The sequence below is a fragment of the Stegostoma tigrinum genome, chromosome 29 (genome assembly GCF_030684315.1).
Source record: "Stegostoma tigrinum isolate sSteTig4 chromosome 29, sSteTig4.hap1, whole genome shotgun sequence".
Lineage (NCBI taxonomy): Eukaryota > Metazoa > Chordata > Chondrichthyes > Orectolobiformes > Stegostomatidae > Stegostoma > Stegostoma tigrinum.
The window spans coordinates 2,523,757-2,551,341 of record NC_081382.1 but is presented as its reverse complement, the minus strand read 5'-3'; the positions used below and the strand labels follow the sequence as shown (position 1 = coordinate 2,551,341).

Sequence of the window (27,585 nt, the reverse complement as noted above, 5' to 3'; positions counted from 1 at the left end):
GCTGCCCCTGTCCCAGGAGTGTTTGATGGGGACAGCATCGAGGAAGCTTGACCATGTATCTAACCGCATGTTGTCCCTGTTCTGGGGGGTGTTTGATGGGGGACAGAGTAGAGACAGCTTTTCTGTCTATTTAACCCCATGCTGCCTGAAAGTGTTTGATGGGGAACAGTGTAGAAGCAGCTTTCTCTGTACATAACCCTGCGCTGTCCCTGTCCTGGGAGGCAATGGCCTAGCGGTGTCATTGCTGGACTGTTAATCTAGCGACCCAGATAGTGTTCTGGGGACCTGGGTTCAAATCCCACCATGGCTAATGATGACCATGAATCCATTGTCAATTGTTGGAAAAACCCATCTGGTTCACGAATGTCCTTTAGGGAAGGAAACTATCATCCTTACCTGGTCTGGCCTACACGTGACTCCACAGCGATGTGTGGTTGACTCTGCACTGCCCTCTGGACAATTAGGGATGGGCAATAATTGCCGCTTGGTCAGCGATGCCCTCATCTCATTAATGAATAACTAAAAATTGATGGAAACAGTGTTGAGGAAGCTTTACCCGGTCTCTAACTCTGTGCTGGGTATTTTTCCATGAAGGACAATACCTTTCTCCATTATTTATGCATTTGAAATGAAGACACAATGATACAAGCCTTGCTGCCTACCTACTGAGACTCTAACTTGGCACTCTACCCCTTGGATTGTTTGAACTTGTGAAGGGAACAGGAATCTCTCCTGAACTGAAAAATGGCTCCTTATTCATTCACAGAATGAGGGCGTCACTGGCCAGGCACATTTATTTCCCATCCTTAATTGCCCAGAGCACAGTTAAGAGACAAACACATATAGGCCAGACCAGGTAAGGATGGCGGTTTCCTTCCCTAAAGGACATTAGGGAACCAGATGGATTTTTCCGACAATCAACAAAGGATTCATGGTCATTATTAGACTTTTAATTCCAGATATTTATTGAATTCAAATTCCACTGTCTCCCATGGCAGGACTCGAACCGGGGTCCCCAGACCATTACCTGGGTATCTGGAGTATTAGTCCAGCCATTGCCTCCCCTGTGCCATTAAATCGTCCAAGTTGGAAGAGGCTGGAACCACTGAAGAGGGGCTTTTGGGCAAGTCCCTGGGGCCGTGGCAGTCCCTGTGACATATGGAGCAGAGAGATGTGTATGAGATGTAAACAAACAGGGCACATTCTAGGGACAAATACGCAAATGTACTGACACGTATCCAATCTTGGTCTATAGGTCCTGGAATTTCCAGTTACGCGTACAACCCATCACAAGCTGGAAACAGTCTGAAGCCCTGCCTGGATGAAACTGTGAAAAACATTCCTTCACAACTACATGCACAGACTCCCCTCTACCTTGGTGCTACAGCTGGGATGCGCTTGTTGAGGTAAGTAATACCTTAGGACAGGGGGAAAAAGTCATTGTTCTTTTCAAGGGATCCTCTTGAAACTTTCTCAGGGGCTACATTTTGGTTTTCAGATACTACATTTTTACATTCTGGGCAGGTCCAAGTCAGGTATCCCTTATCCATACGTCTGAAAACTGAAGGGCTTGTTAGAAGCGGACCTAAAAGCGAAAGTAAATCCAAAAATGAAAATTACTATTTCTCTGAAGACCAGTCAGTCTCAAGGTGTTTTGGAGAAAGGATTTCCGACTTGTACATTCTCATTCTCACGAACTCCTTCAAAGAGTGACATGTAACAACAATACTATTTGTGTTTGTATGAAATATGGGGACGTTTGGAACCTCCCACACACACAATGCGAAGAATTCATCAATATTATCCACAATTCTGAACTCTCCAAGATAATTAAAGCCACAACATTCTAAGAAAAGGATTAATTTCCTATACATCACTGTATTTAAATAATGCATGATAACAGGCATAAGACAACAAAAGTTTATTTTTCCAAAATAACTTCTACACATGAAAAGCTATCACGCCAACACATTTCAGAGAGTGATGAGCTCACAGCTAATGTATTTCCATTGCATGTACTCAAAACTGGAACATTTTAACCACTACATCTTCTACTGTAACTCAGAAATCAGTTTCAGAAATTCATCTCAGGCAACCAGCTTGTAACTGACGTCCATTTCAAGCCCACCGACTCCCACAACTACCTAGAATACACCTCCTCCCACCCACCCTCCTGCAAAAATTCCATCCCCTATTCCCAATTCCTCCGCCTCCGCCGCATCTGCTCCCACGATGAGGCATTCCACTCCCGCACATCCCAGATGTCCAAGTTCTTCAAGGACAGCAACTTTCCCCCCACAGTGGTCGAGAATGCCCTTGACCATGTCTTCCGCATTTCCCGCAACACATCCCTCACACCCCGTCCCCGCCACAACCGTCCAAAGAGGATCCCCCTCATTCTCACACACCACCCCACCAACCTCTGGATACAACGCATCATCCCTCGACATTTCCGCCATCTACAATCCGACCCCACCACCCAAGACATCTTTCCATCCCCACCCCTGTCTGCTTTCCGGAGAGACCACTCTCTCCGTGACTCCCTTGTTCGCTCCACACTGCCCTCCAACCCCACCACACCCGGCACCTTCCCCTGCAACCGCAGGAAATGCTACACTTGCCCCCACACCTCCTCCCTCACCCCTATCCCAGGCCCCAAGATGACATTCCACATTAAGCAGAGGTTCACCTGCACATCTGCCAATGTGGTATACTGCATCCACTGTACCCGGTGTGGCTTCCTCTACATTGGGGAAACCAAGCGGAGGCTTGGGGACTGCTTTGCAGAACACCTCCGCTCGGTTCGCAATAAACAACTGCACCTCCCAGTCGCAAACCATTTCCACTCCCCCTCCCATTCTTTAGATGACATGTCCATCATGGGCCTCCTGCAGTGCCACAATGATGCCACCCGAAGGTTGCAGGAACAGCAACTCATATTCCGCTTGGGAACCCTGCAGCCCAATGGTATCAATGTTGACTTCACCAGCTTCAAAATCTCCCCTTCCCCCACCGCATCCCAAAACCAGCCCAGTTCGTCCCCTCCCCCTACTGCAACACACAACCAGCCCAGCTCTTCCCCTCCACCCACTGTATCCCAAAACCAGTCCAACCTGTCTCTGCCTCCCTAACCTGTTCTTCCTCTCACCCATCCCTTCCTCCCACCCCAAGCCGCACCTCCATCTCCTACCTACTAACCTCATCCCACCTCCTTGACCTGTCCGTCTTCCCTGAACTGACCTATCCCCTCCCTACCTCCCCAACTATACTCTCCTCTCCACCTATCTTCTTTTCTCTCCATCTTCGGTCCGCCTCCCCCTCTCTCCCTATTTATTCCAGAACCCTCACCCCATCCCCCTCTCTGATGAAGGGTCTAGTACCGAAACGTCAGCTTTTGTGCTCCTGAGATGCTGCTGGGCCTGCTGTGTTCATCCAGCCTCACATTTTATTATCTTGGATTCTCCAGCATCTGCAGTTCCCATTATCACTCAGGTAAAAATGTGCAGTGTTTGTCATTGCAGGATCCATTGCATTTTTCCCCTAAGTATAGTAGCTTCTGAACTTACACAGCCTTAAACTTGGGATTCAACATTAATTTGTGAAAAATTAATTACCTTAGTAATTTGACATTTTCTTCGACCCTAATTAACCAACTATTCCTTTGTTGATAGATTTATTAAAGTGTCCTCTCTGCTTTCAACCTCACCCTCTTCCATACTTCACTAGCCGTCTCCTTCCAACTGCCCCTCTTGATGCCTCATTCTCCCATAGTGAACCATCCTGTAGAAACTTTCACCTCCCACACTGTCCCCCCACCCCCCCACCCAGGACCAGCCAGATCTAGCAACGGCTGGCCTGACAAAAGATCTTTCATTCCAACCAAGGCCAACAGACCTGTGCACCACTCCTGGATCTCACCCAACCTCAGCAGTTCATGCTCACTGCTCCTCCAGAAATATCCTCGATGCCAGCACAGTATGGTGTACTCATTCACTGCTCCCTCTATCATGGGCTCTTTATCTCCCAGGTTTGAGAAAAAAACACTCTGCACCAATCATCAGCACAGGAGAGAACAGCTCCTCACCTTCAATTCTGTTTATAAGATCAACTTTTCCCAGATTGGTCATCCCAACGGGTGGATTTCCCCAGGTGAATTGGAAAGTCTGGTTACTTCTCAACAGGAGATCAGTGGGTGATAAGTGGAAGATCATTGGGTGCTCAGTGGGTACTCAATGGGAGATCAGTGGGTGCTCAGAAGAAGATCAATAGGTGCTCAGTGGGTGCTCAATGGAAGATCAGAGTGTGATCAGTGGGTGATCAGTGAGGTTCAGAGGAACAGCAAAGGTGAGATAGAAGAATCGATGTGGTGTTGTAGTACCCTATAGTGAGGTTTGAAATTGGCCGTTGGATGTAATATGGAGCAGGAGCGCGATGATTGAGGAGGGAACATGATGATGATGTAAAATCAGTGTTGATTCAGAGAACTGTCAGTAGGCTGCAGTTAAAAGGGCTGGAACCTGAGCACATCCAATAACATCCAAAATTAAACTGAGGCAGATGGAAAAGAGTGTGGAAAGTGATAGGGTGGGGGCGGAGAAAGCATGACAGAGGAGTGAGTGAGGAAGACACAGTCGTGTAAGAAAGGATAAAGGGAGAGATAGTTGAGAGAGTGTTACAGGGGAAGTGAAAGGACAGGGAAGGTGGAGATTGCAGAACAAAAGGGGTGAGTGAGCGACAAGGAAAGGGAAACTAGAAATAAAGAGGGAGAAAGAGAATGTGGAAAGTTGAAAAATGGAAGAAGTGAGATGAAGAAAGAAATGCGAAGAGACAAACAAGGAAGAGGCAGAGAATGATGAAGGCAGAGACACAGGAGCAGGGGGAGGAAAAGAACCAGAGGATTGTAGTGAATCTGCAGGACACTCCATAACAGGGAGTGACTGTTGGAACTTGGTCCCCAGCCTCAGAAGGAAGGAAGCACACGGAGACCACTCCAGCCACATAGACATCACGTCCAGGAAGGGCTGTAGCTTGGGACATTGGGAGGCCACGAGTGAGCAGGTGAGGACATTATACTTGTAACATTCCCTTGAGTCAGAAAGTAATGGAGTCTGGTAGGAGGTGGACGGGACTAGCAATGTGACCCTGAGGTGGGGTAAATCTCTCAGAGAGGAGAAGCATGGACAGCTTCCTGTCCGTCTCACTCTCCCCCCTGCCTCCTGCTGCGAAAGTGATTTGGTCATTTCTCAAGATTGGCGCACTAAGTGTTCAATGACATGAGAGGTACTAGGCCAGTGCCACAAGATTAAACAAACATTTCCTTATCTGTATTGTCTGCAGCCTAGCTGATCCCAAGGCTTCCAAAGGCGTTCTAGCATCAATTGCTAATTCCCTGAAATCCTACAAGTTTAAATACCAAGGAGCAAAGATCCTGACAGGAAATGAGGAGGGAGTTTTTGGATGGGTCACAGCCAATTACTTGCTGGAGAACTTTGTGAAGGTAAGGTAACAGAATGCACAAATGGGCCAGAAACTAAGGTCAATACAAAGACATTCCATTCTCTCAGAGGCTCTCGTGCTCCAGACCCTTCCCGTCATTGTGATTGTTGGTATGGTCACCTTTACGTATTGATTCACGGGGCATGGGCATCACTAACTGAACAATATTTATTACCTGTCCTTAGTTCCCCTTGAGAAGGAATTGGATCAAATGTTTAGGCCACAGCTTACAGTATTGTGCACAGTTCTGGAATCCACATTATAAGAGGGTTGTGATAGCACCGGAGGAGATACAGGGAGACGGACAGGGAGTGGGAAAGGGACAGCGAGAGGGAGAGGGACAGACTGAGGGGAAGGAAGAGAGACAGGGAGAGGGACAGAGTCATGCATAGAGTCAGAGACAGAGAGAGGGGGAGGAAGAGGGACAAAGACAGGGAAAGGAACAGAGACACAGACTGGGTTAGGATAAGGGACAGGCAGAGGGAGAGGGAGAAGGAGTGGGACAGGGATAGGGTGAGGGAGAGTAACAGGGAGGGAGAGGAAGAGGGACGGGGAGAAGGACAGGGACAGAGAAAGAGAGAGGGATAGGGAGAGGGAGAGGGATAGAGAAAGAGACAGGGATAGGGAGAGGGACATGGGCAGAGAAAGAGAGAGGGATAGGGAAAGGGACAGGGAGAGGGACAGGGTTGAGAGGAACAGGGAGAGGGGCAGAGTCACACACAGGGTCAGGGACAGAGAGAGGGAGAGGAAGAGGAACAAAGACAGAGAGGAGCAGTCACAGACCAATTTAGGATCAGGGTAAGGTTGAAGGAGACGGACAGGCAGAGGGAGAGGGAGAGGGACAAGGACAGGGGAAAGGACAGGGATAGAGCGAGGGAGAGGGGGATAGGGAGAGGGACAGAGACAGGGAGGGGGACAGGGAGAGGGACAGAGACAGAGAGGGGGACAGGGAGATTGGCATGATTGGCAACTAGATGTCCCCATGATATCGATGCTTCAGGTGGGATAGAGATGGAGTAAAAGGGGTGGAGGAGTAGCATTACTGGTCAAAGAGGATATTACAGCGGTACTGAAGGAGGACACTACGGAGGACTCGAGCAGTGAGGCAATATGGGCAGAACTCAGAAATAGGAAGGATGCATTAACAATGTTGGGGCTGTACTACAGGCCTCTCAACAGCGAGCATGAGATAGAGGTACAAATATGTAAACAGATTATGGAAAGGTGTAGGAGCAACAGGTTGGGGGTGATGGGAGATTTTAATGTTCCCAACATTGACTGGGATTCACTTAGTGTTAGGGGTCAAGATGGAGCAGAATTCGTAAGGAACATCCAGGAGGGTTTTCTAGAGCAGTATGTACATAGTCCAACTCGGGAAGGGGCCATAGTGGACCTGGTGTTGGGGAATGAGCCTGGCCAGGTGGTTGAAATTACAGTCGGGGACTATATTGGGAACAGTGATCACAATTCCGTAAGTTTTACAATATTCATGGACAAAGATGAGAGTGGTCCTAAAGGAAGAGTTCTAAACTGGGGGAAGGCCAACTATAGCAAAATTCGGCAGGATCTAGGGAATGTAGATTGGGCGAAACTGTTTGAAGGTAAATCCACATTTGATATGTGGGAGGCTTTTAAAGAGAAGTTGATTAGAGTGCAGGACAGACATGTCCCTGTGAAAATGAGGGATAGAAATGGCAAGTTTAGGGAACCATGGATGAAAGGTGAAATTGTGAGACTAGCTAAGAGGAAAAAGGAACCATACATAAGGTCTAGGTAACTGAAGACAGACAAAGCTTTGGAAGAATATCAGGAATGTAGGGCGAATCTGAAACAAGAAATTAAGAGGGCTAAAAGGGGATATGAGATATTTTTAGCAAACATGGTTAAGGCAAATCCCAAAGCCTTTTATTCAGATATAAAGAGCAAGAGGGTAACTAGAGAAAGGATTGGCCCACTTAAGGACAAAGAAGGAAAGTTATGTGCTGAATCAGAGAAAATGGATGACATTCTTAACAAGTACTTTGCATTGGTATTCACCGAGGAGAGGGACATGACGGATGTTGAGGTTAGGGATAGATGTTTGATTACTCTAGGTCAAGTCAGCATAAGGAGGGAGGAAGTGTTGGGTATCCTAAAAGGCATTAAGGTGGACACGTCCCCAGGTCCGGATGGGATCTATCCCAGGTTATTGAGGGAAGTGAGAGAGGAAATAGCCGGGGCCTAAACAGATATCTTTGCAGCATCCTTAAACACGGGTGAGGTCCCGGGGGACTGGAGACTTGCTAATGTTGTCCCCATGTTTAAAAAGGGCAGCAAGGATAATCCAGGTAATTATCGACCAGTGAGCCTGACGTCAGTGGTAGGGAAGCTGCTGGAGAAGATACTGAGGGATAGGATCTATTCCCATTTGGAAGAAAATGGTCTTATTAATGATAGGCAACATGGTTTTGTGCAGGGAAGGTCATGTCTTACCAACTTAATAGCATTCTTTGAGGACGTGACAAAATTAATTGATGAGGGAAAGGCTGTAGATGTCATATACATGGACTTCAGTAAGGCATTTGATAAGGTTCCCCATGACAGGCTGATGGAGAAAGTGAAGTCGCATGGGCTCCAGGATGTGCTGGCTAGATGGATAGAGAACTGACTGGGCAACAGGAGACAGAGAGTTGTAGTGGATAGGAGTTTCTCAAAATGGAGAACTGGGACCAGTGGTGTTCCACAGGGACACCTGTTGTTTGTGATATACATAAATGATTTGGAGGAAGGTATAGATGGTCTGATTAGCAAGTTTGCAGATAACACTAAGATTGGTGGAGTAGCAGATAATGAAGGGGACTGTCGGAGAATGCAGCAGAATACAGATAGATTGGAGAGTTGGGCGGATAAATGGCAGATGGAGTTCAATCCAGCCAAATGCGAGGTGATGCATTTTGGAAGATCTAATTCAAGAGCAAACTGTACAGTAAAAGGAGAATTGATGCACAGAGAGATCTGGGTGTTCAGGTCCATTGTTCCCTGAAGGTGGCAACGCAGGTCAATAGAGCGGTCAAGAAGGCATACAGCATGCTTTCCTTCATCGGACGGGGTATTGAGTACAAGAGTTGGCAGGTCATATTACAGTTGTATAGGACTTTGGTTCGGCCACATTTAGAGTACTGCATACATTTCTGGTCACCACATTACCAAAATGATGTGGATGCTTTGGGGAGAGTGCAGAGGAGGTTCACCAGGATGTTGCCTGGTATGGAGGGTGCTATCTGTGAAGAGAGGTTGAGTAGATTAGGATTATTTAAACTAGAAAGATGGAGGTTGGGGGAAGGAACCTGATTGAGGTCTACAAAATCATGAGGTATAGACAGGGTGGATAGCAAGAAGCTTTTTCCCCAGAGTGGGGGACTCAATTACTAGAGGTCATGAGTTCAAAGTGAGAGGAGGAAAGTTTAAGGGAGATATGCGTGGAAAGTTCTTTACAGAGAGGGTAGTGGGTGCCTGGAATGTGTTGCCAGTGGATGTGGTAGATGCAGACACATTAGTGTCTTTTAAGATGTATCTGGGCATGTATATGGATGGGCAGGGAGCAAAGGGATACAGACCCTTAGAAAATAGATGGTAGGCTTACACAGAGGATCTGGATCAGTGCAGGCTTGGAGGGCCGAAGGGCCTGTTCCTGTGCTGTAATTTTCTTTGTTCTTTGTTCTTTGAGAGGGACAGAGACAGAGAGAGGGAGAGGGACAGGGACAGGGGGTGGGACAGAGATAAAGGGAGGGACAGAGATAGGGAGAGGGGCAGAGAGAGGGAGAGAGACAGTGAGAGAGACAGGGAGAAGGAGAAAGTTGAGGATCAGGGTCAGGTTGAGGAAGAAGGAGAGGGACAGGGACAGGAGTGGGACCCGGACAGTGCAGCCAGATACTTCTTGGGAATGTGATGGAGCAGCTACTTTGTAATATGTGACAGGTTGGGTGAAGCAGATAGAATCACAGAAAAATACAGCATGGAAACAGGCCCTTCATTCCAACTCTTTCATGTTGACCCGTTTTCCCAAAGTAAAACTAGTCCCACCTGCCCGTGTTTGGTCTATATCCCTTTAAACCTTTCCTAATCATGTAACTGTCCAAATGTTTGGTAGCTGTTGTAACTGTCCCTGCATCTACTACTTCTTCTAGCAGCTGATTCCACACATGAACCACCCTGTGTGTGAAAATGTTGCCCCTCATGTTCTTTCAAACCTTTCTCCTCTCACCTTAAAAAATTACCCCCAACCCACCCAACCCTGAGTTTTGAAGTCCCCACCCTAGGGAAAAGACCTTGGCTATTCAAATTATCTATGCCCCTTATAATCTACCATAGGCCAACCTCCTACATTCCAGAGGAAAAAGTTCCAGCCTATCCAGCCTGTCCCTATAACACAAACCCTCCAGTCCCTGCAACGTCCTGATAAATGTTTTCTGAACCCTGCCCGATTTAATAATATCCTTCCTATGGCAGAGGGGGCCAGAACTGTTCACAGAGTACTCCAAAAGTGGCCTCACCAATGTACTGTACAACCTTAACATTACATCCAAACTGCCGAACTCAGTGGTCTGAGCAATGAAGGCAAGCGTGCTAAACACCCTTTTAACCACCCTGTCTACCTGTGATACAACTTTCAAAGAACCAAGCACCTGTATCCCAAGGACTCAGTTCAATAAAACTACCCAGGGCCCTATCATTAACTGTATAAGTCCTGCCCCTGTTTGTTTTACCAAAGTGCAATACCTCACATTTATCCAAATTAAACTCCATCTGCCATTCCTCAGCCCACTGACCTAATTGACCAAGATCTCTTTGTAGTGTTAGGTAATCTTCTTCACTGCCCACAATACCAACAATTTTGGTGTGATCTGCACAACTGCCCCGCAGCTCTCCTCTGATCTCCATCCAGTGCCGTAAACAACCCTTCCACATCCAGCAGAGATTCACCTGCACCTCATCCAACCTGATTTATTGCATCCGCTGTTCCCAATGTGGTCTCCTCTATGTTGCGTCAGGCAGACCAAACGCAGAGTAGGGGACCAGTTTGCAGAGCATCTGTGCTCTACGCACATCAACCAACCCAACCTTCCGGTGGCCATCCATTTTAATTCCCCCTCCCACTCACCTGGCAACATGTCCATCCTTGGCCTCCTCCACTGTCAGAGTGAGGCCAGACATAACCATTTGATATTTCACCTTGGGTACTTACAGCATTTGGGCCTGAATATTGACTTCACCAACTTCAAAATCCCTCCACCCTCAGCCTTATACCATGTCCTGACCTCCCCCTTCCCCTCACCTCCCTGGCCTGACATAACCTGTCCACCTTCCTACTCACCTGTCCATGCCACCCTTCCCACTGACCAAGCATAACAATCCCCTACCTGCATCCACCTATCAACATCCCACCTACCCTTTCCCCAGCCCACCCCACACCCTCTATTTATTTCTGAGCTACCCTCCCCCTCCCCAGTCCCGACGAATGGTTTCAGCCAGAAACATTGACTTTCCTGCCCCTCCAATGCTGTCTGACCTGCTGCGCTTTTCCAACTTCACACTGACTAACTCTGATAGTACAGAATTTATGAAAGTTATATTTTGCATTTTCAGTTCCCAAATACATAGTGCTTTGTAATGATAGGAAAACACTGACAAGATATTAAATAAAAAGTTTTTTAAATATGCTATATATCCAATAGTGTCTGGGGTGGGAAATGCAGAGATAGGGTAGGGTTTGGGTCTGGGTGGGATGCTCTTCAGAGGGTCAGTGTGAACTTGATGGGCCGAATGGCCTGCTTCCACACTGTAGGGGATTCTATGATTCTATGATTCTATGATCAGGGAAATGAATGACACAGAGACTGCAGAGAGATATAGACAGGTTAAGCGAGCATGCAAAACCCTGGCTCAAAGTGGATAGAATATAACGTGGGAAAATGTGAGTCTATGGAGTTTGGCAGGAGGAATAGAGGAACTGAATATTACTTAAATGAAGAAAGAATGCAGAAAGCCATAAAACAGGGGGATTTAGGAGTCCTTCCCCCATAAATTACAAAACTAACAGCCAGGTTCAGTGGGTAAAATAGAATATAAGCCTTAATTTCAAATGGAATGGAGCATCAAAGTAAGGAGGCTTTGCTAAAACCAAAGAAGGTGTTAGTCAGACCACAAGCAGAATCTTGTGAACAATTTTAAGTTCCTTCTCTTAGCAAAGATACAGAGTGTTATTAGTGGGACTCTTGGCAAGATTCACTGAGCTGATACTAGGTATGGAGGGACCATTTTATGAGGACCATCATGTGCATATGTTGGGCCTATACACATTGGAAATAAGAAGACTGAGAGGCACAAGACTGGTAGGGGACTTGATAGGGACCATGCTGAAAGGCCGATGCCTCTTGTGGGAGGGTTTAGGACCAGAGGGCTTAATCCGAGAACAAGACATCACACTCTCAAAACAGAGATGTGGAGAATGTTCTTCTGAGGAGCGTGAAGCTATGGAATTCCTTACCACAGAGGGAAACTGGAATGTTAAGTATATTCAAGATTAGACTGATTTTTAATCAGTAAAGGAGTCAGGATCATAGGGAAAAAGGCAGGAAAGTGGAGCTGAGGATTATCAGATCAAGCATAAACTCATTGAGTGTCAGAGCAGGCTTGATGGGTTAAATGGCCAACTTCCGCTCCAATGTCTAATTCATCCAAAATAGCAGTTTGATGCAAGTGGGAATGTATTCCTCATTCTTTGAATAAAGTTCAGCCACGACACAAATGCAACAAGTTACCCACAGCTTTGGAGTCAGGTTTCAACAAGAAGCATAGAGTAAAATGCCTACTTCACAGGAGAGGCTATTTGGCCCACCAGGTCTGTGCTGACCCTTTCATTTCACCTAGTGCTATTTCCTGTTTTCCCCATAGCCTTGTGTAGTCTCCTATTTGGGTAATGACCCAATTCTCTACTGCAAGTTTTAGATGAACCTGCCTCCATCATATTGTCAGACAGTGCATTGCAAATCCTAATGTTCACAAGGTGAAAAAGTTTATCCATTTGTTATCACTGCCTCTTTAAACAATGTACTTAAATTTAGGTTGCCTTGCTCTTGAATCCTCCACAGCTGCGAACAGTTTACCTCTCCTCTTTACTGTGTATACAACATAATTTTGAATACCTCAGACCTCGTTTTAATCTCCTTTTCTTCAAGATCAATCTCAGTTTCTCTAATCTAAGCATGTAATTAAAATCCATCAGCCCTGGAATGATCCTTGTGAATCTTTTCTGGGCTCTGTATCACAGCCCTCCTAACATATAACGTCTCGAATTAGAAATAATATTTCAGTCGAGACTGAACCAGTGTTTCACACAGGTTGAATGAGACTTCCCTGTTTTTGCATTTTGTGCCTCATTAGCAGAAGCCAAGCTGTTGTACAGTCAATTAACTATTTTCTCACCCTATCCCGTCAATGACTTCTCCACATATACAGCCAGTTTTCTCTGCCCCTGCATTCCCTTCATGTTGTTTCATATATTCTTCTGGCCAAAATAAAAAACGTCACTTGTCTACATTAATTTTCATTTGTCACTTGTCCCACTCAGTCTATCAAAGTCTATTCCATTATAGAGTCATACAGCACAGTAACATGCCAACCAGATTTCTCAAACTAAACAAGTGCCATTTGCCTGCAATTGGCCCATATCGTTCCAAAGCTTTCCCCTTCATGTACCTGTTCAAATGTAGTAACTATACATGCATCTACCACATCCACATACGAACCACCCTCTGTATGAACAACATGCCCCTCAAGTTCCTTTTAAATCTGTCTCCTCTCACCTAAAAAATATGCCCTCTGGTTTTGAACTCTCCCCAACCTGGGGAAAAGACCTTTGCTATTCACCTTACCTATTGTCAGAGTAAAGTTAGAGAGAGTTCCCTTTCACTTGACCATGAGTCTCGGGAAGGTTTACAGCTAAGTAGTGAGGTGTGTTCAGGCAGTATATACATACTCAGTACCAGCTGCTCCTCACCAACACTCACCATTACCCACCATCATTTCACCAAGCTCCCAATGCATCAACAGTCAGGACCATCCACACCCCATCTTCTCTTATGGTTCCCCCTCCCTTTCCTAGCCCTATACACACCTCTGTAAACTGGGTGGGTGGGATTGAGGAATCAAGGAGAGGATGGGATTGAGGGATGCATAAAGAGGGTGGGATTGAGATGTACTGGGAGAAAGGGGGGATTGAAGAATACGGGAGATGGTGGGACTGAGAGATATGGGGAGACGGTGAGATTGAGGAATACGGAAGAGGGTGGGTTTGAGAGATATGGGGAGAGGTTGGGATTGAAGGATCCAGGGAGTGGGTAGGTTGGTGGGGTTAAGGGTTAAGTTCACCATGTTTAATAGACCATTCCCATTCCTTCAAATTCCTACCTTTGACTTTCTCGCCCCATTCACAGGTGAGGAATGGAGAATCAGGGTAATTGTTGGACACTGTTCACTACATCCCCTCACAGTAATAACCTTATTCCTTGCCTCAGACTGAGGAACTCTAACACCTTCTGAATCATTCGCCCTTCTTTTATAGTATAGCTGGATCGGAAAATGGATCAAACCATTGAAAAAGACAGTGGGAGCAATGGACTTTGGGGGAGCGTCCACTCAGATCTCCTTCGTGCCCAGCGATGAAATCGAAGATTCTGAAAATGAAGCTGTTCTACGTTTGTATGGCTATGACTATAAAGTCTACACTCACAGCTACCTCTGTTACGGGAGGGACCAAGTTTTAAAGAAAGTGTTTTCGAAAATGATGATTGTAAGAGACTATACTTAAAAGTATAAACTTTCATTTAAAAATTCCATGAAATTTGCATATGTGTTTGTGGGGCCTGGGTAGTATTTAAGGATACGGGAGGGTGGGGAGGTGGGATCAAGGGATATGATGAGAGATTTTTAGGATGGAGGAATAAGAGGAGGGTGGGGAGGTGGGTTTGAGGAATAAGGGGAGAGTATGAGAAAGTGGTTTGAAGGAATTTGATATGATAATTAAATAATTTATTTATATTGTATGAACATCCAACTGTTTCTGTTTCTCCGACAGGCCCAGGGTTACAACAGCAATATTACTAACCCCTGCATGCCACGGGGCTATACTGTCTCTCATCCACTGAATTTTATATACAATAGCTCATGCACCGCGAGTGAGAAACCTCAAGATTACTCACCAGAGAAAACCATAACCTTCAGTGGCTCCTCACAGACAGATCAATGTTATGAGTTTGTCGACTCCATCTTTAACTTTAGCTCCTGTAACCATAGCAGATGTGCTTTCAACAATGTCTATCAGCCTGAGGTTACTGGCGACTTCCTGGTAAGTTGATGTGGTATATGAAACTCAGAAACAGGCCAGTCCATGCTGGTGTTTGTGATTTACTCAAGCCTTTTATTTTGTAAATTTACCATCAGTACACGTGCTCAAATTTCCTTTTCCCTCACACAGTTGTTTAGTTTCCCCCGAACTGGTCAATCCAACTCTCCCTGTGGGAGTGAGGTCCTCATTCTGCCCGTTGTCGCAGTGATGATATTTTACAGAGGTGGCCTCGATCTTCCCTACAAGAGGAAACATTCACTTGGTATCCACTCCATCAAAACCTTAGTTAGGTCATCGCTCAGCCTTCTTATTTTTCAAGACAGAAGAGAGTCAGTTTGTCAGTCCTTCCCTGATAATGAAAGCTCACACATTTCTGGCAATGTCCTTACAAATGATCTTCCTGGGGCCACAGTATACACATTCTGGAATATGGTGATCAGAATTACACATGATTCACTAGCTCTGATCCAACCTACGGTTCGGTGCAGGGTTAGAATGACTTTCTTCTGTTCAGAATTTAAGGACAAGGAGCAGGATTAGACCACACAGCCCTTTGAACCTGCTCCACCCCACAATATAATTGTGACTAACCTTTGCCTTCAACTCAATTTTACCACGAACCCCTCTCGATAAAATTCTGTACAGCCCTGCCTGAAACATATTCCATCCTTCAGAATCAAAATATATTCTGTCATAGAATCCTTACGACTTAACATGATTGGTGTATTTGTCTAAGATGCATTCATGTTCTTTAGGGAAGGGAATCTGCCATCCACACCTGATCTGGCCTAGATGTGACTCCCGAATCGAAGCAATGAGGATGACTCTTAACTGGCCTCTGAAATGGCTGAGGACATTTTATCAAATGACAACAATGCTTAAAGAAATGAATGAAACAAGATGGGCCATCTGGCATCAACCAGAAACGACAGGCGCAACCCAGCCCTGGAAACCCTGTAATGTCCATTCACCAACATCTAGGGGCTAGTGCCGAAATTGGGAGAGCTGGCTCAAAGACTAGTCAAGCAACAGCCTGACACAGTCATACTCTCAGAATCATACCTTAACAGACAATGTCCCAGACGCCACCATCACCCATTGACAGGGTAGATCCATTGGAGGTGGTGACACAGTAGTATATAGTCGGTAAGGAGTTGCCCTGGGAGTCCTCAACATTGACTCTGGGCTTCATGAAATCTCATGGCTTCAGGTTAAATATAGGAAAAGAAACCTCCTGCTGATTACCACGTTCCGTCCTCCCTTAGCTGGTGAATCAGTACTGCGCCATGTTGAACAACACTTAGGGGAAGCACCGAGGATGACAAGGGCACAAAATGTACTCTGGGTGGGGGATTTCAATATCCACCACCAAGAGTGGCTCAGCAGCAGTACTACTGAACAAGCTGGTTGAGTCCTAAAGGACATAGCTAGACTGGGTCTGCAGCAGGTGTTGAGGGAACCAACAAGAGGGAAAAACATATTGAAACTCATCTTTACCAATCTGCCAGCTGCAGACACATCTGCCCATGACAGTGACCATTGTCACAGTCCTTGTGGAGACAAAGTCCCACCTGCACATTGAGAATAACCTCCATCATGTTGTGTGGCACTATCACTGTGCTAAACAGGACAGACTTCGCACAGATCTAGTAACTTAATGCTGGGCATCCACAAGGCGCTGTGGACCATCAACAGCAGCAGAATTGTACTTGGGGACAATCTGTAACCTCAAGGTCCGGCATATCCCCCACTCAACCATTACTATCAAGCTAGGGAATCAGCCCTGATTCAATGGACAATGCAGGAGAGCATTCTAGGAACAGCACCAGGCATACCTGTAGATGAGTATCTACATGGTGAAGCCACCAAATCGGACCATTTGCATGCCAACCAGCAAAAGCAGCAAGTGATAGACAGAGCTAAGCAATCCCACAACGGATGGATCAGATCTAAGCTCTGCAGTCCTATCACATCCATCGTGAATGGTGATGGACAATTAAACAACTCACTGGGGGAGGAGGCTCCACAAATATCCCCATCCTCAATGATGGAAGAGCCCAGCACATCAGTGTAAAAGTTAAGGCTGAAGTATTCGTAGCAATCTTCAGCCAGAAGTGCTGAGTGGATGAATCCATCTTGATGTCTTCCAGTGGTCCCCAGCGTTACAGATACCAGTCTTCAGCCAATTCAATTCACTTCCATGTGATATCAAGAACAGGTTGAAGGGAGTGGATACTGCAAAGACTATCAGCCTGGCAACATTCCAGCAATAGTACTGAAGACTTGTGCTCCAGTGAGTGAAGGTAGATATAGGGGAGACGTCAGAGGTAGGTTCTTTGCTCAGAGAGTGGTCAGGGCATGGAATGCATTGCTGGAGAGGGTAGTGGAGTTGGCGTCATTAGGGGCATTTAAGCAGCTATTAGATAGGCATGTGGATGATATATAAGGTAGGGGTGGAGGTTACATAGACCTTAGGATAAGGGTGAAAGTTTGGCGCAAAATCATGGGCTGAAGGGCCTGTACTGTGCTGTACTGTTCTATGCTCTTTGTTTAGAACTTGCAGCTCCTCTAGCGAGGCTGTTCCAGTACCGATACAACACTGATATTGCCCAGGTATGTCCAAAAAGCAGAACATATGCAACCCGGTCCATTACCGCCCCATCGCCCTACTCTCGATCATCAGTGAAGTGATGGAAGGTGTCAGTAACAGCGCTATCAAGCAGCACCTGCTCAGCAATAATCTGCTCAGTGACGCCCAGTTTGGGTTCTGCCAGGACCATTCAGCTCCTGATCTCATTCCAGCTTTGGTTCAAACATGGGCAAAAGGAACTGATGATTGCACAACATTCAGCACCGTTTGTGAGTCCTGAGACACTGAAGTCATCCATGTCCAAACACAGCAAAGGTTTGAATTACATTCAGATTGGCGCTGACAAGTGGTCTGTAATAATTATGTGTTACCAGGAACCAACTCCAACAAGACAAAATCTGACAACCTCCCTTTTAAGTTCAATGTCATTACCATCACAGAATCTCCTACTTTTAATATCCTAAGGATGCCGTAAACCAGAAACTGAACTGGGACAGCCAGATAAAGACAGTGGCTACAAGAGCAGGTCAGAGGCTAGGAATACTGCAGCAAGTAACTTTCCTCCTGAGTCCCCAAAGCCTGTCCACCATCTACAAAGCACAAGTCAGGAATGTGATGGAATACTCCCCACTTTCCTGAATGAGTGCAGCCCCAGCAACACTCAAGAAGCTTGACACCAGCCAGGACAAAGCAGCTGCTTGATTGACACTACATCCACAAGCATCCACTCCCTCCACTACCAGCGCTCAGTAGCAGCAGTGTGTCCAGTGTGTAAACCATCAAAGTTCCTCCGATAGCACCTTCCAGATCCGCATTCTTTACCATCTAGAAGAACAAGGGCAGCAGATACATGGGAAAACCTTATAATCAGCAAGATCCCCTCCAAGCCATACGCCATCCTGACCTGGAAATGTATCGTGGCTCAAAATGCTGGAATTCCCCCCCTAAGGACACTGTGGGTTAACCTACAGCACCTGGGCTGCAGCGGTTCAAGAAGGCAGCTCACCCCCACCTTCTCAGGGGGCAAACAGGGACAGTCAATAAATGCTAGGCCCAGCCAGTAATGCCTGTGAATGAAATAGAACATCAACAATCCCACCTCCCTGTTCTTCCTACCAAAACGTACAACCTCACATTTATCTGTGATGAGTTTTACTTACCAGTCATTTATTTGTCCATTCTGCAAGTTTATAAAATGTCCCCTGGTAATTTGTCACAGTCCTTTTCACTGGTGACCGCTCTCCTCCCCCTAACTCTGCAATTTGGCATCACCTACGAATTTAGAACATTGGCCTTTAATTCCAAAGTGCAAATCATTAATTTGAAAAGCAGTGTTCCCCCACTGACTCTACTGTCATTCTAAATAATGACCTTTAACTCCCACTCTCTTCTTTCTGTCCTCCTAGCATTATACACTCAGGGTTAACAGTACTCCTGAATTCCCCTCACCACTTCATAAATAAAAGGACATTCTTTTTGGGTAATTTCATAACAGTACTGGAACAGAATAATTTTTAACATCCATTCTGCCACTTTTCTTTCATTTCACATCCTCTGACCTTATCTGTTGTTCAGCACCTAATTGAAAATCCTTCGAAAATCCAGATAAATTATGCCAATTGCATTATAACTGCCTCCTCTCTGTATTGCCTCCTTGAAAATGTTCTTCAATTGTTGATCAGATGATCTAAGTATTGCCATGTAACTCCAAGCTGCAGGAACACATGGAACGTGGGGGGTATGCATCCAAATTCCATTCACATTTAATTGTCTCTTAGCTCCCTGCATTGTAGCCAACACAGAACTCAATGGGCAGAATGAGCTATAACCAAGGCTATTTGAACATCAACACACTGAACTCACAAACATGCTGAGAATGACTCTTCTTGACCCTCTGGCATTCCTATGTTTCACTGCGGTCTTTCTACAAAAGCCCATCTCACACTCAGTGGTTACGGTACTCCCGCATTCCACTCATCCTACCGGAAATAAAAGGAGTTATTTTTTAATCACTTAGCCACAGCAATCATGGAACAAATCATTTCTGAAAGTTCCAAATGATCATTAAACCGATGTCCCATATTTCCTTTCAGATATAAAAGAATGTTGGCAACCATTCTGAAGAAGAACAGGACTGATCTCACCAGTGAGAGGAACTGTTCTGCACTTTTTCAGATGCAGATGGGGCCTGCATTTAGCAATAGTATAGAGTGAGTTTCTCTCTGTATCCAACCCCATGCTGTCCCTGTTCTAGGAGAGTTTGATGGAGACAGTGTAGAGTGAGCTTTAGTCGGTATCTTACGGCATGCTGTCCCTGTCCTGGTACAATTTGATGAGAATAGTATAGAGGGAGCTTTACACTGTATCTAAACCAATCCTGCCCCTTTCCTCATCACCTCAGGGAACCTCCCACCCACAGCCTCCAACCTCATTGTTCCCCAACCCCGCACGGCCCGTTTCTATCTCCTTCCCAAAATCCACAAACCTGCCTGCCCTGGTCGACCCATCGTCTCAGCCTGCTCCTGCCCAACCGAACTCATCTCCACCTATCTGGACTCCATTTTCTCCCCTTTGGTCCAGGAACTCCCCACCTACGTCCATGACACCACCCACGCCCTCCACCTCCTCCAGGACTTCCAATTCCCTGGCCCCCAACACCTCATATTCACCATGGACGTTCAGTCCCTATACACCTGCATTCCGCATGCAGATGGCCTCAAGGCCCTCCGCTTCTTCCTGTCCCGCAGGCCCGACCAGTCCCCCTCCACCGACACTCTCATCCGCCCAGCCGAACTCGTCCTCACCCTCAACAACTTCTCTTTTGACTCCTCCCACTTCCTACAGACTAAGGGGGTGGCCATGGGCACCCGCATGGGCCCCAGCTATGCCTGCCTCTTTGTAGGTTACGTGGAACAGTCCCTCTTCCGCACCTACACAGGCCCCAAACCCCACCTCTTCCTCCGGCACATTGATGACTGTATCGGCGCCGCCTCTTGCTCCCCAGAGGAGCTCGAACAGTTCATCCACTTCACCAACACCTTCCACCCCAACCTTCAGTTCACCTGGGCCATCTCCAGCACATCCCTCACCTTCCTGGACCTCTCAGTCTCCATCTCAGGCAACCAGCTTGTAACTGATGTCCATTTCAAGCCCACCGACTCCCACAGCTACCTAGAATACACCTCCTCCCACCCACCCTCCTGCAAAAATTCCATTCCCTATTCCCAATTCTTCCGCCTCCGCCGCATCTGCTCCCACGATAAGACATTCAACTCCCGCACATCCCAGATGTCCAAGTTCTTCAAGGACCGCAACTTTCCCCCCACAGTGATCGAGAACGCCCTTGACCGCGTCTCCCGTATTTCCTGCAACACATCCCTCACACCCTGCCCCCGCCACAACCACCCTAAGAGGATCCCCCTCGTTCTCACACACCACCCTACCAACCTGCAGATACAACGCATCATCCTCCGACACTTTCGCCATTTACAATCCGACCCCACCACCCAAGACATTTTTCCATCCCCACCCCTGTCTGCTTTCCGGAGAGACCACTCTCTCCGTGACTCCCTTGTTCGCTCCACACTGCCCTCCAACCCCACCACACCCGGCACCTTCCCCTGCAGCCGCAGGAAATGCTACACTTGCCCCCACACCTCCTCCCTCACCCCTATCGCAGGCCCCAAGATGACATTCCACATTAAGCAGAGGTTCACCTGCACATCTGCCAATGTGGTATACTGCATCCACTGTACCCGGTGTGGCTTCCTCCACATTGGGGAAACCAAGCGGAGGCTTGGAGACCGCTTTGCAGAACACCTCCGCTCAGTTCGCAACAAACAACTGCACCTCCCAGTCGCAAACCATTTCCACTCCCCCTCCCATTCTCTAGATGACATGTCCATCATGGGCCTCCTGCACTGCCACAATGATGCCACCCGAAGGTTGCAGGAACAGCAACTCATATTCCGCTTGGGAACCCTGCAGCCTAATGGTATCAATGTGGACTTCACCAGTTTCAAAATCTCCCCTTCCGCTACTGCATCCCTAAACCAGCCCAGTTCGTCCCCTCCCCCCACTGCACCACACAACCAGCCCAGCTCTTCCCCCCCACCCACTGCATCCCAATACCAGTCCAACCTGTCTCTGCCTCCCTAACCGGTTCCTCCTCTCACCCATCCCTTCCTCCCACCCCAAGCCGCACCCCCATCTACCTACTAACCTCATCCCACCTCCTTGACCTGTCCATCTTCCCTGGACTGACCTATCCCCTCCCTACCTCCCCACCTATACTCTCTCCACCTATCTTCTTTACTCTCCATGTTCGGTCCGCCTCCCCCTCTCTCCCTATTTATTCCAGTTCCCTCTCCCCATCCCCCTCTCTGATGAAGGGTCCAGGCCCGAAACGTCAGCTTTTGTGCTCCTAAGATGCTGCTTGGCCTGCTGTGTTCATCCAGCCTCACATTTTATTACCTTTCCTAGGAGTGTTTGGTGGGGACAGTGTCAAGGAAACTTTACTTGCCAAACATGAAGCCAAATGAAATTCTAATCCTTTCTACCTGCCATTGGTCCATGTGCCTATATTCCTTGCATTTCATGTGCTTATCTAAAAGTCCCTCAAAAGCCACTATTGTATCTGCCTCCGCCACTAACCCTGACAGTGCATTCCATGCTCCTACCACACTGCGTAAAAACCTTGTCCCTCATATCTCCCTTGAACTTGTCACCTCTAACTTTAAATACACGCTCCCTAATATTAAATTTATCAACTCTGGGAAAAAGATTTTGACAGACAACCCTATCTATGCATCTCATAATTTTATAGACTTCTATCAGGTCTCCCCTCAGCCTGTGCCACTCAAGAGAAAATAACCCGAGATTTTCTAGCCTCTCCTTAAGGCTCATACCCTCTAATCAAGGCAGCATCCTGGTAAACCTCTTCTACACCCTCTTCAAAGCCCCTACGTCCTTCCTGTGGCAATCAGAATTAAATGCAATACTCTAAGTGAGGCCTAACCAAAGTCTTATAAAGCTGCAACATGACATCCTGACTCTTGTACTCAATTCCCCGACCTATAAAGGCAAGCATGCCATATGCCTTCTTTATCACCCCATCCTCTTGTGTGGCCACTTTCAGGGAGCTATGGACTTGAACCCCAAGATTCTTCAGCACATCAATGCTGTTCAGGGTCCTGCCATTAACCGTGTACTTTCCCTTAACATTTGATCTCCCAAAGTGCAGCACCTCAAACTCACCCAGATTAAATTCCATCTGCCATTTCTCTGCTCTAACCTGCAACTGATTTATATCCTGCTGTATCCTTTGACAACCTTCTACACTATCCACAACTCCATTGGTCTTTGTGCCATCTGCAAATTTACTAACCCATACACATTCATTTTCATTTAAGTCATTTATATATATCACAAACGGCAGCAGTCCCAGTACAGATCCCTGCAGAATGCCACCTCCAGCCTCGAAAATACCCTTCCACCACTACCCTCTGTCTGCTATGGGCAAGCCAATTCTGAATCCCCGAGGCCAAGTCACCGTGGATCCCTTGCATCTTAATCTTCTGGGTGAGCTACCATGTAGGACCTTGTCGTAAGCCTTATTAAAATCCATGTAAACAACATAGACTGTTCTATCCTCATCGATTACATTTGTCACCTCCTCGAAAAATTCAATCAAGTCGGTAAGACATCATCTGCCCCACACAACGTCATGCTGATTGTCCCTAATTAGGCCATGCTTTTCCAAATGCCTGTAAATCTTATCCCAAAGAATCCTCACTGATGTGAGGCTCACCAGTCTATAGTTTCCTGGATTATCCCTATTTGCCTTCTTGAACAGAGGAATAACATTAGCTACTCACCTGTCCTCTAGGACCTCGCCAGTGGCGAGTGAAGATACAAAGATCTTGGTCAAGGATTTCCTCTCTTGCCCTCTCCAGCAATTTCCTCTCTTGCCCCTCACAAAGAATCTGGAGTAGATACCATCAGGCCCTGGGGACTTATCCATCTTAATGCTCTTCAAGAGATCCAACACCACTTCTTTCTTGATCAGAAAACACCCTGGCATATTAGCATGTTCCACACAAATTGCACTATCCTTCTCCTGGGTGAATATTGACGCAAAGTACTCATTTAGGATCTCACTCACATCCTCTGCCTCCAAGCACAAATTCCCTTCTTTATCCTTGAGTGGTCCTACCTTCTCCCTAGTTATCCTCTTCTTTCTTATATATGTATTGAATGCCTTGGGATTCTCTTTAATCCTACTTGCCGGGGTCATTTCAAGGCCTCTTCTTGCTCTCCTAATTCCCTGATGATGAGTACATTCTTAGTTTCCTTACATTCCTCACAGGCCCTGTTTGATTATAACTTTCTAGACCTTACGTATGCTTCATTTTTCCTTTTGACTAAATTCACAACCTCCCTCCTTATCCAAAGGTCCCTTACCTTGCCATCCTCATCTTTCTTCCTCGATGGAACATGCCAGTCTTGAACTCTCTCCATGTGTCAAATACTAAATAAAAAGCAAAAGAATTGCAAATGCTGTAAATTAGTGACAAAAACAGAGGTTGCTGGAAATGCTCTGCAGGTCTGGTAGCATCTGTGAAAGAAAAATCAGAGTTGACGTTTCATATCTGGTGACCCTTCCACAGAACTGTACCTTCCTGCAAGATCCTGACTTATCCTTGTTCATAGCTATCTTAAAATTTAAGGAATTGTGATCACTGTTACCAAAATGCTCTCCCAGTGAAAGGTCAGTCACCTGGCCAGCCTCATTTGCCAATACAAGGTCCAGTGTGGCTCCTCCTCTAGTTGGACTATCAACACACTGTTTCATGAAACCCTCTATGATGCACTTAACAAATTCTGTCCTGTTTAACCCACTAGCTCTAAGGAGGCCCCAGTCAAAACCAAACAAGTTAAAGTTACCCACTTTGTCAACCCTGTTTTTATTGTTCCTTTCCATAATTTTCCTACATACTTGTTTCTCAATCTCTGTGAGGGCTATAGGATAATCCTATTAGAGTGATTGCACCCACCTTATTTTTGAGCTCCACCTATATTGCCTCAGTGGATGAGCCCTTCAGTATGCCCTCTCTGAGTGCAGATGTAACATTCTCCCTGATTAGTAATGCAACTCCTTCTTTTACCTTCCTTTCTATCTCGTCTAAAACATCAAAACCCTGGACTGTTGAGCAGCCAGTCCTAACCCTCTCTCAAACAAGTCTCTGTAATTCATAGTCCCATATGCTGATCCAGGCTCTAAGCTCATCTGACTCACCTTTAATATTCCTTGCTTTGAAATATACACACTTTGGCCCATTAGTATCATTGCGTTCATTTATGTGTCTCTGCCTGTTCTTTCTTTCTGATTTACTAGCCCTAACATCTACCTTCCCCTCAATCCCTCCACTAGCTGACTTGCTGCTCTGGTTCCCAGACTCCTGCCACCCTCCTGACTAGCACTAGTGAACCTCCCTGTGAGGATATTGGTTCCCCTCCAGTTTGGATGCAACCTGTCCCCCTTGCACAGGTCACTCCTGCCCCAGAAGAGGTCCCATGATCCAAGAACCTGAAACCCTGTCCCCTGCACCAGCTCTTTAGCCACACATTCGTCTGCCCTATCTTTCTATCCCTTGCCTCACTAACATGTGGCATTGATAGTAACCCAGAAGTTATTCTCCTTAAGGTCCTAGTCTTCAGCCTCTTTCCTAACTCCCTGTTCTCACTCTGCAGGACCTCATCCCTCTTTCTACCTATGCCATTGGAACCAATGTGCACCATAGCCCCCGGATGCTCACCCTCCCCCTAAAGAATTTTGTGCAACAACTCAGAGACGTTCTCAACCCTGGCACCAGGAGGGCAACACACCATCCTGGAGTCTCATATGCAGCCACAGAGACACCTGTCTGTGCCCCTAATTAGCGAGTCTCTGACCACTTTGTCCCACCCTGTTCTACAGCAGAGCCAGTTGTGGTGTCACAGGCCTGGCTGCTGTTTGTATCATCTCCTGAGAGGCTGTCCCCTCCCCAACAGTATCCGAAAAGGTATACCTGTTAGAGAGGGGAACATCCACAGGAGACTCCTGTACTATCTGCCTGCCTCTCCTGGCAGTCACCCATCTACCTGACTGAACCTCTGGTGTGACCACCTCCCTGTAACTAGTGTCCATCACACCCTCTGCCCCCTGCATGCTCCTCAGCGAGCCCAACTGGTGTTCAAACCGAACAACGCGGCCTGTGGAGAGCTGCAGCTGGTCACATTTCCTGCAGAATAGTCGTTAAGGGATACTAGACTGCTCCCTGATCTCCCACATCTAGCAGGAGGAGCACACCATGGCCTTACCTGCCATCTATGCCCCTTGTACACTCAGAAAGATAAAAGAATCTTACCTTGCCTGCCTTATTCAGTGAACCCCAGTATTCACCCTAGACCGCACTTCAACCAACTAGCTGCACTTCTTCCTTAAATTACCGTGCAATCTTCACAAGCTGGCCAAATACCTGAACGTTATAAAAGACTTCTTATCAGTCTCTCTTAATATCTATCCTCTTTTGTTTTTGGTTAGAGGAGGAAGGGAGGCTGGAAACGCAATAGTAATGTAATGTTTGGGACTGACCGTTCCTTGGCACCAAGCTCTTCCCCCACTCAGCTGCTCGGTCATGGTGACTCAGGTAGAGCGTCTCTCATTGGAACAGCTCGCTTCTTCCCCAGCACTGGCGCCCATGTCCCAAGAATTCAAACCCGTTTCCCAGAAACCAATTTTTCAGTTTAAAAAGTGTGAAGGGAGCTTTCCTCTGTCCAACTGTGTTGTAACTGTCCTGGGAGTGTTTGTTAGGGACACTGTAAAGGGAGCTTTACTTTCAGTTTAACTGGGTAGTGGGAAGTTTACTCTGCATCTAACCTTGTGTGGTCCATGTCCTAGGAGTGTCTGAGGAGACAGTGTTGCAGCAGCTTTACCTCCAATTTAAGAGTAGAGGAAGTGTTAATTGAAGTTTACAAGAGGAGAAGGACTTTATTTTCCATTTACAAGGGGATAGAGACCTTTACTCTGCATCTTACCCCATGCGGTCCTTGTCCTGGGAGATTTTTATGTGCACAGTGTAGAGGTAGATTCACTTTCAGTTTAAAGAACTAGAGACTGCTTTATTTTTAGTTTAAAGGAGTAGAAGGAATTTTATTCGGTTTCGAACCATGTGCTGTACGTGTCCTGGGATTTGAAGCAAGTCACACCAGCAGTATTTTTGTGATTGTCATGAGCCTGGAATCTGTAATGATTTAAGTTTCCAATGTGAGCCTCTTTCCAAAGTTCGTGGCACTTTGTTTTATCCTGTTTATGGATTTCCTTGTATTACGATGAGTTTTGTTAATCTACCTGAGCTGGTAATTATAGTTAATCTGATCATGTTGCCTCATCTCTGTTTGCAGGCTTTTGCAGCTTTCTATTACACAATGAATTTCCTGAAGGTTACTTTGGATAGGAGCATCACATCACCGCAGGAACTGAGAGCAGCAGCTGATACTATCTGTGGAATGGACTTCAAACAGGTGACAGTCAATAACACCAGCACAGGTAACATCAGCCTGTGCCCTCCCTGATGCCATTGCTTGAGAACAGTGCAGGGAGCCCTAGCAGGTTCCTGCTGCTGACTGGCCTTATGTTCCATTAGCTTCCAGCCCAGTATTGGCTGTGCGTGAGTCTGCACTGTCGGGTTGTGACTATTGCTTATGTTCAGTTCATTTTGGACAGGAGCAGGGCTGCTTGCTCACTGCACAGATGATTCTGACTGTGTTCCTCTCTGTCCCTGCAGCTGAAGGCAAAGGCACAGAATGTATCAGAGAGCAGACTTGTGGATTACTGCACTACATCCCACTACATCCAGATCCTGACAACCAAAGGCTACAAATTCGACGACGTCACTTTTAAAAACATCGCTTTTCAGAAAAAGGTCCGAGTCTGAACTGCAGCAACTTGCCTGCTGTCTCTCTCTATTTATACCAGGCTCTCTCCCTGCCTTACAGTCTTGTTGATTTTATTGCATTAAGTTTCTGTATCTCTCTCTGTTCTTTCTGCTTTCCCTATCTCCCCATGACTTCC

The 27,585-nt window shown here is 46.6% G+C and overlaps 1 protein-coding gene and 1 long non-coding RNA gene across 2 annotated transcripts in view; one reads left to right on the top strand and one right to left on the bottom strand.

Moving 5' to 3' along the window:
- Window positions 1–27,585, top strand: part of LOC125465378 (ectonucleoside triphosphate diphosphohydrolase 2-like) — a 48,384-nt gene that overhangs the window by 17,694 nt on the left and 3,105 nt on the right. Inside the window, exons 3-8 of the mRNA XM_048558805.2 lie at window positions 1,256–1,406; window positions 5,338–5,497; window positions 14,099–14,326; window positions 14,612–14,881; window positions 26,916–27,035; window positions 27,299–27,436. Coding sequence (XP_048414762.1) covers window positions 1,256–1,406; window positions 5,338–5,497; window positions 14,099–14,326; window positions 14,612–14,881; window positions 26,916–27,035; window positions 27,299–27,436 — 1,067 coding nt within the window. The remainder of the gene's footprint in view (window positions 1–1,255; window positions 1,407–5,337; window positions 5,498–14,098; window positions 14,327–14,611; window positions 14,882–26,915; window positions 27,036–27,298; window positions 27,437–27,585) is intronic.
- Window positions 14,629–27,585, bottom strand: part of LOC125465388 (uncharacterized) — a 38,594-nt gene continuing 25,637 nt past the window's right edge. The window contains exons 2-4 of the long non-coding RNA XR_007250230.1: window positions 23,934–24,000; window positions 18,632–18,743; window positions 14,629–15,120 (exon numbers count right to left, since the gene is read on the bottom strand). This is a non-coding gene — a long non-coding RNA (uncharacterized LOC125465388). The remainder of the gene's footprint in view (window positions 15,121–18,631; window positions 18,744–23,933; window positions 24,001–27,585) is intronic.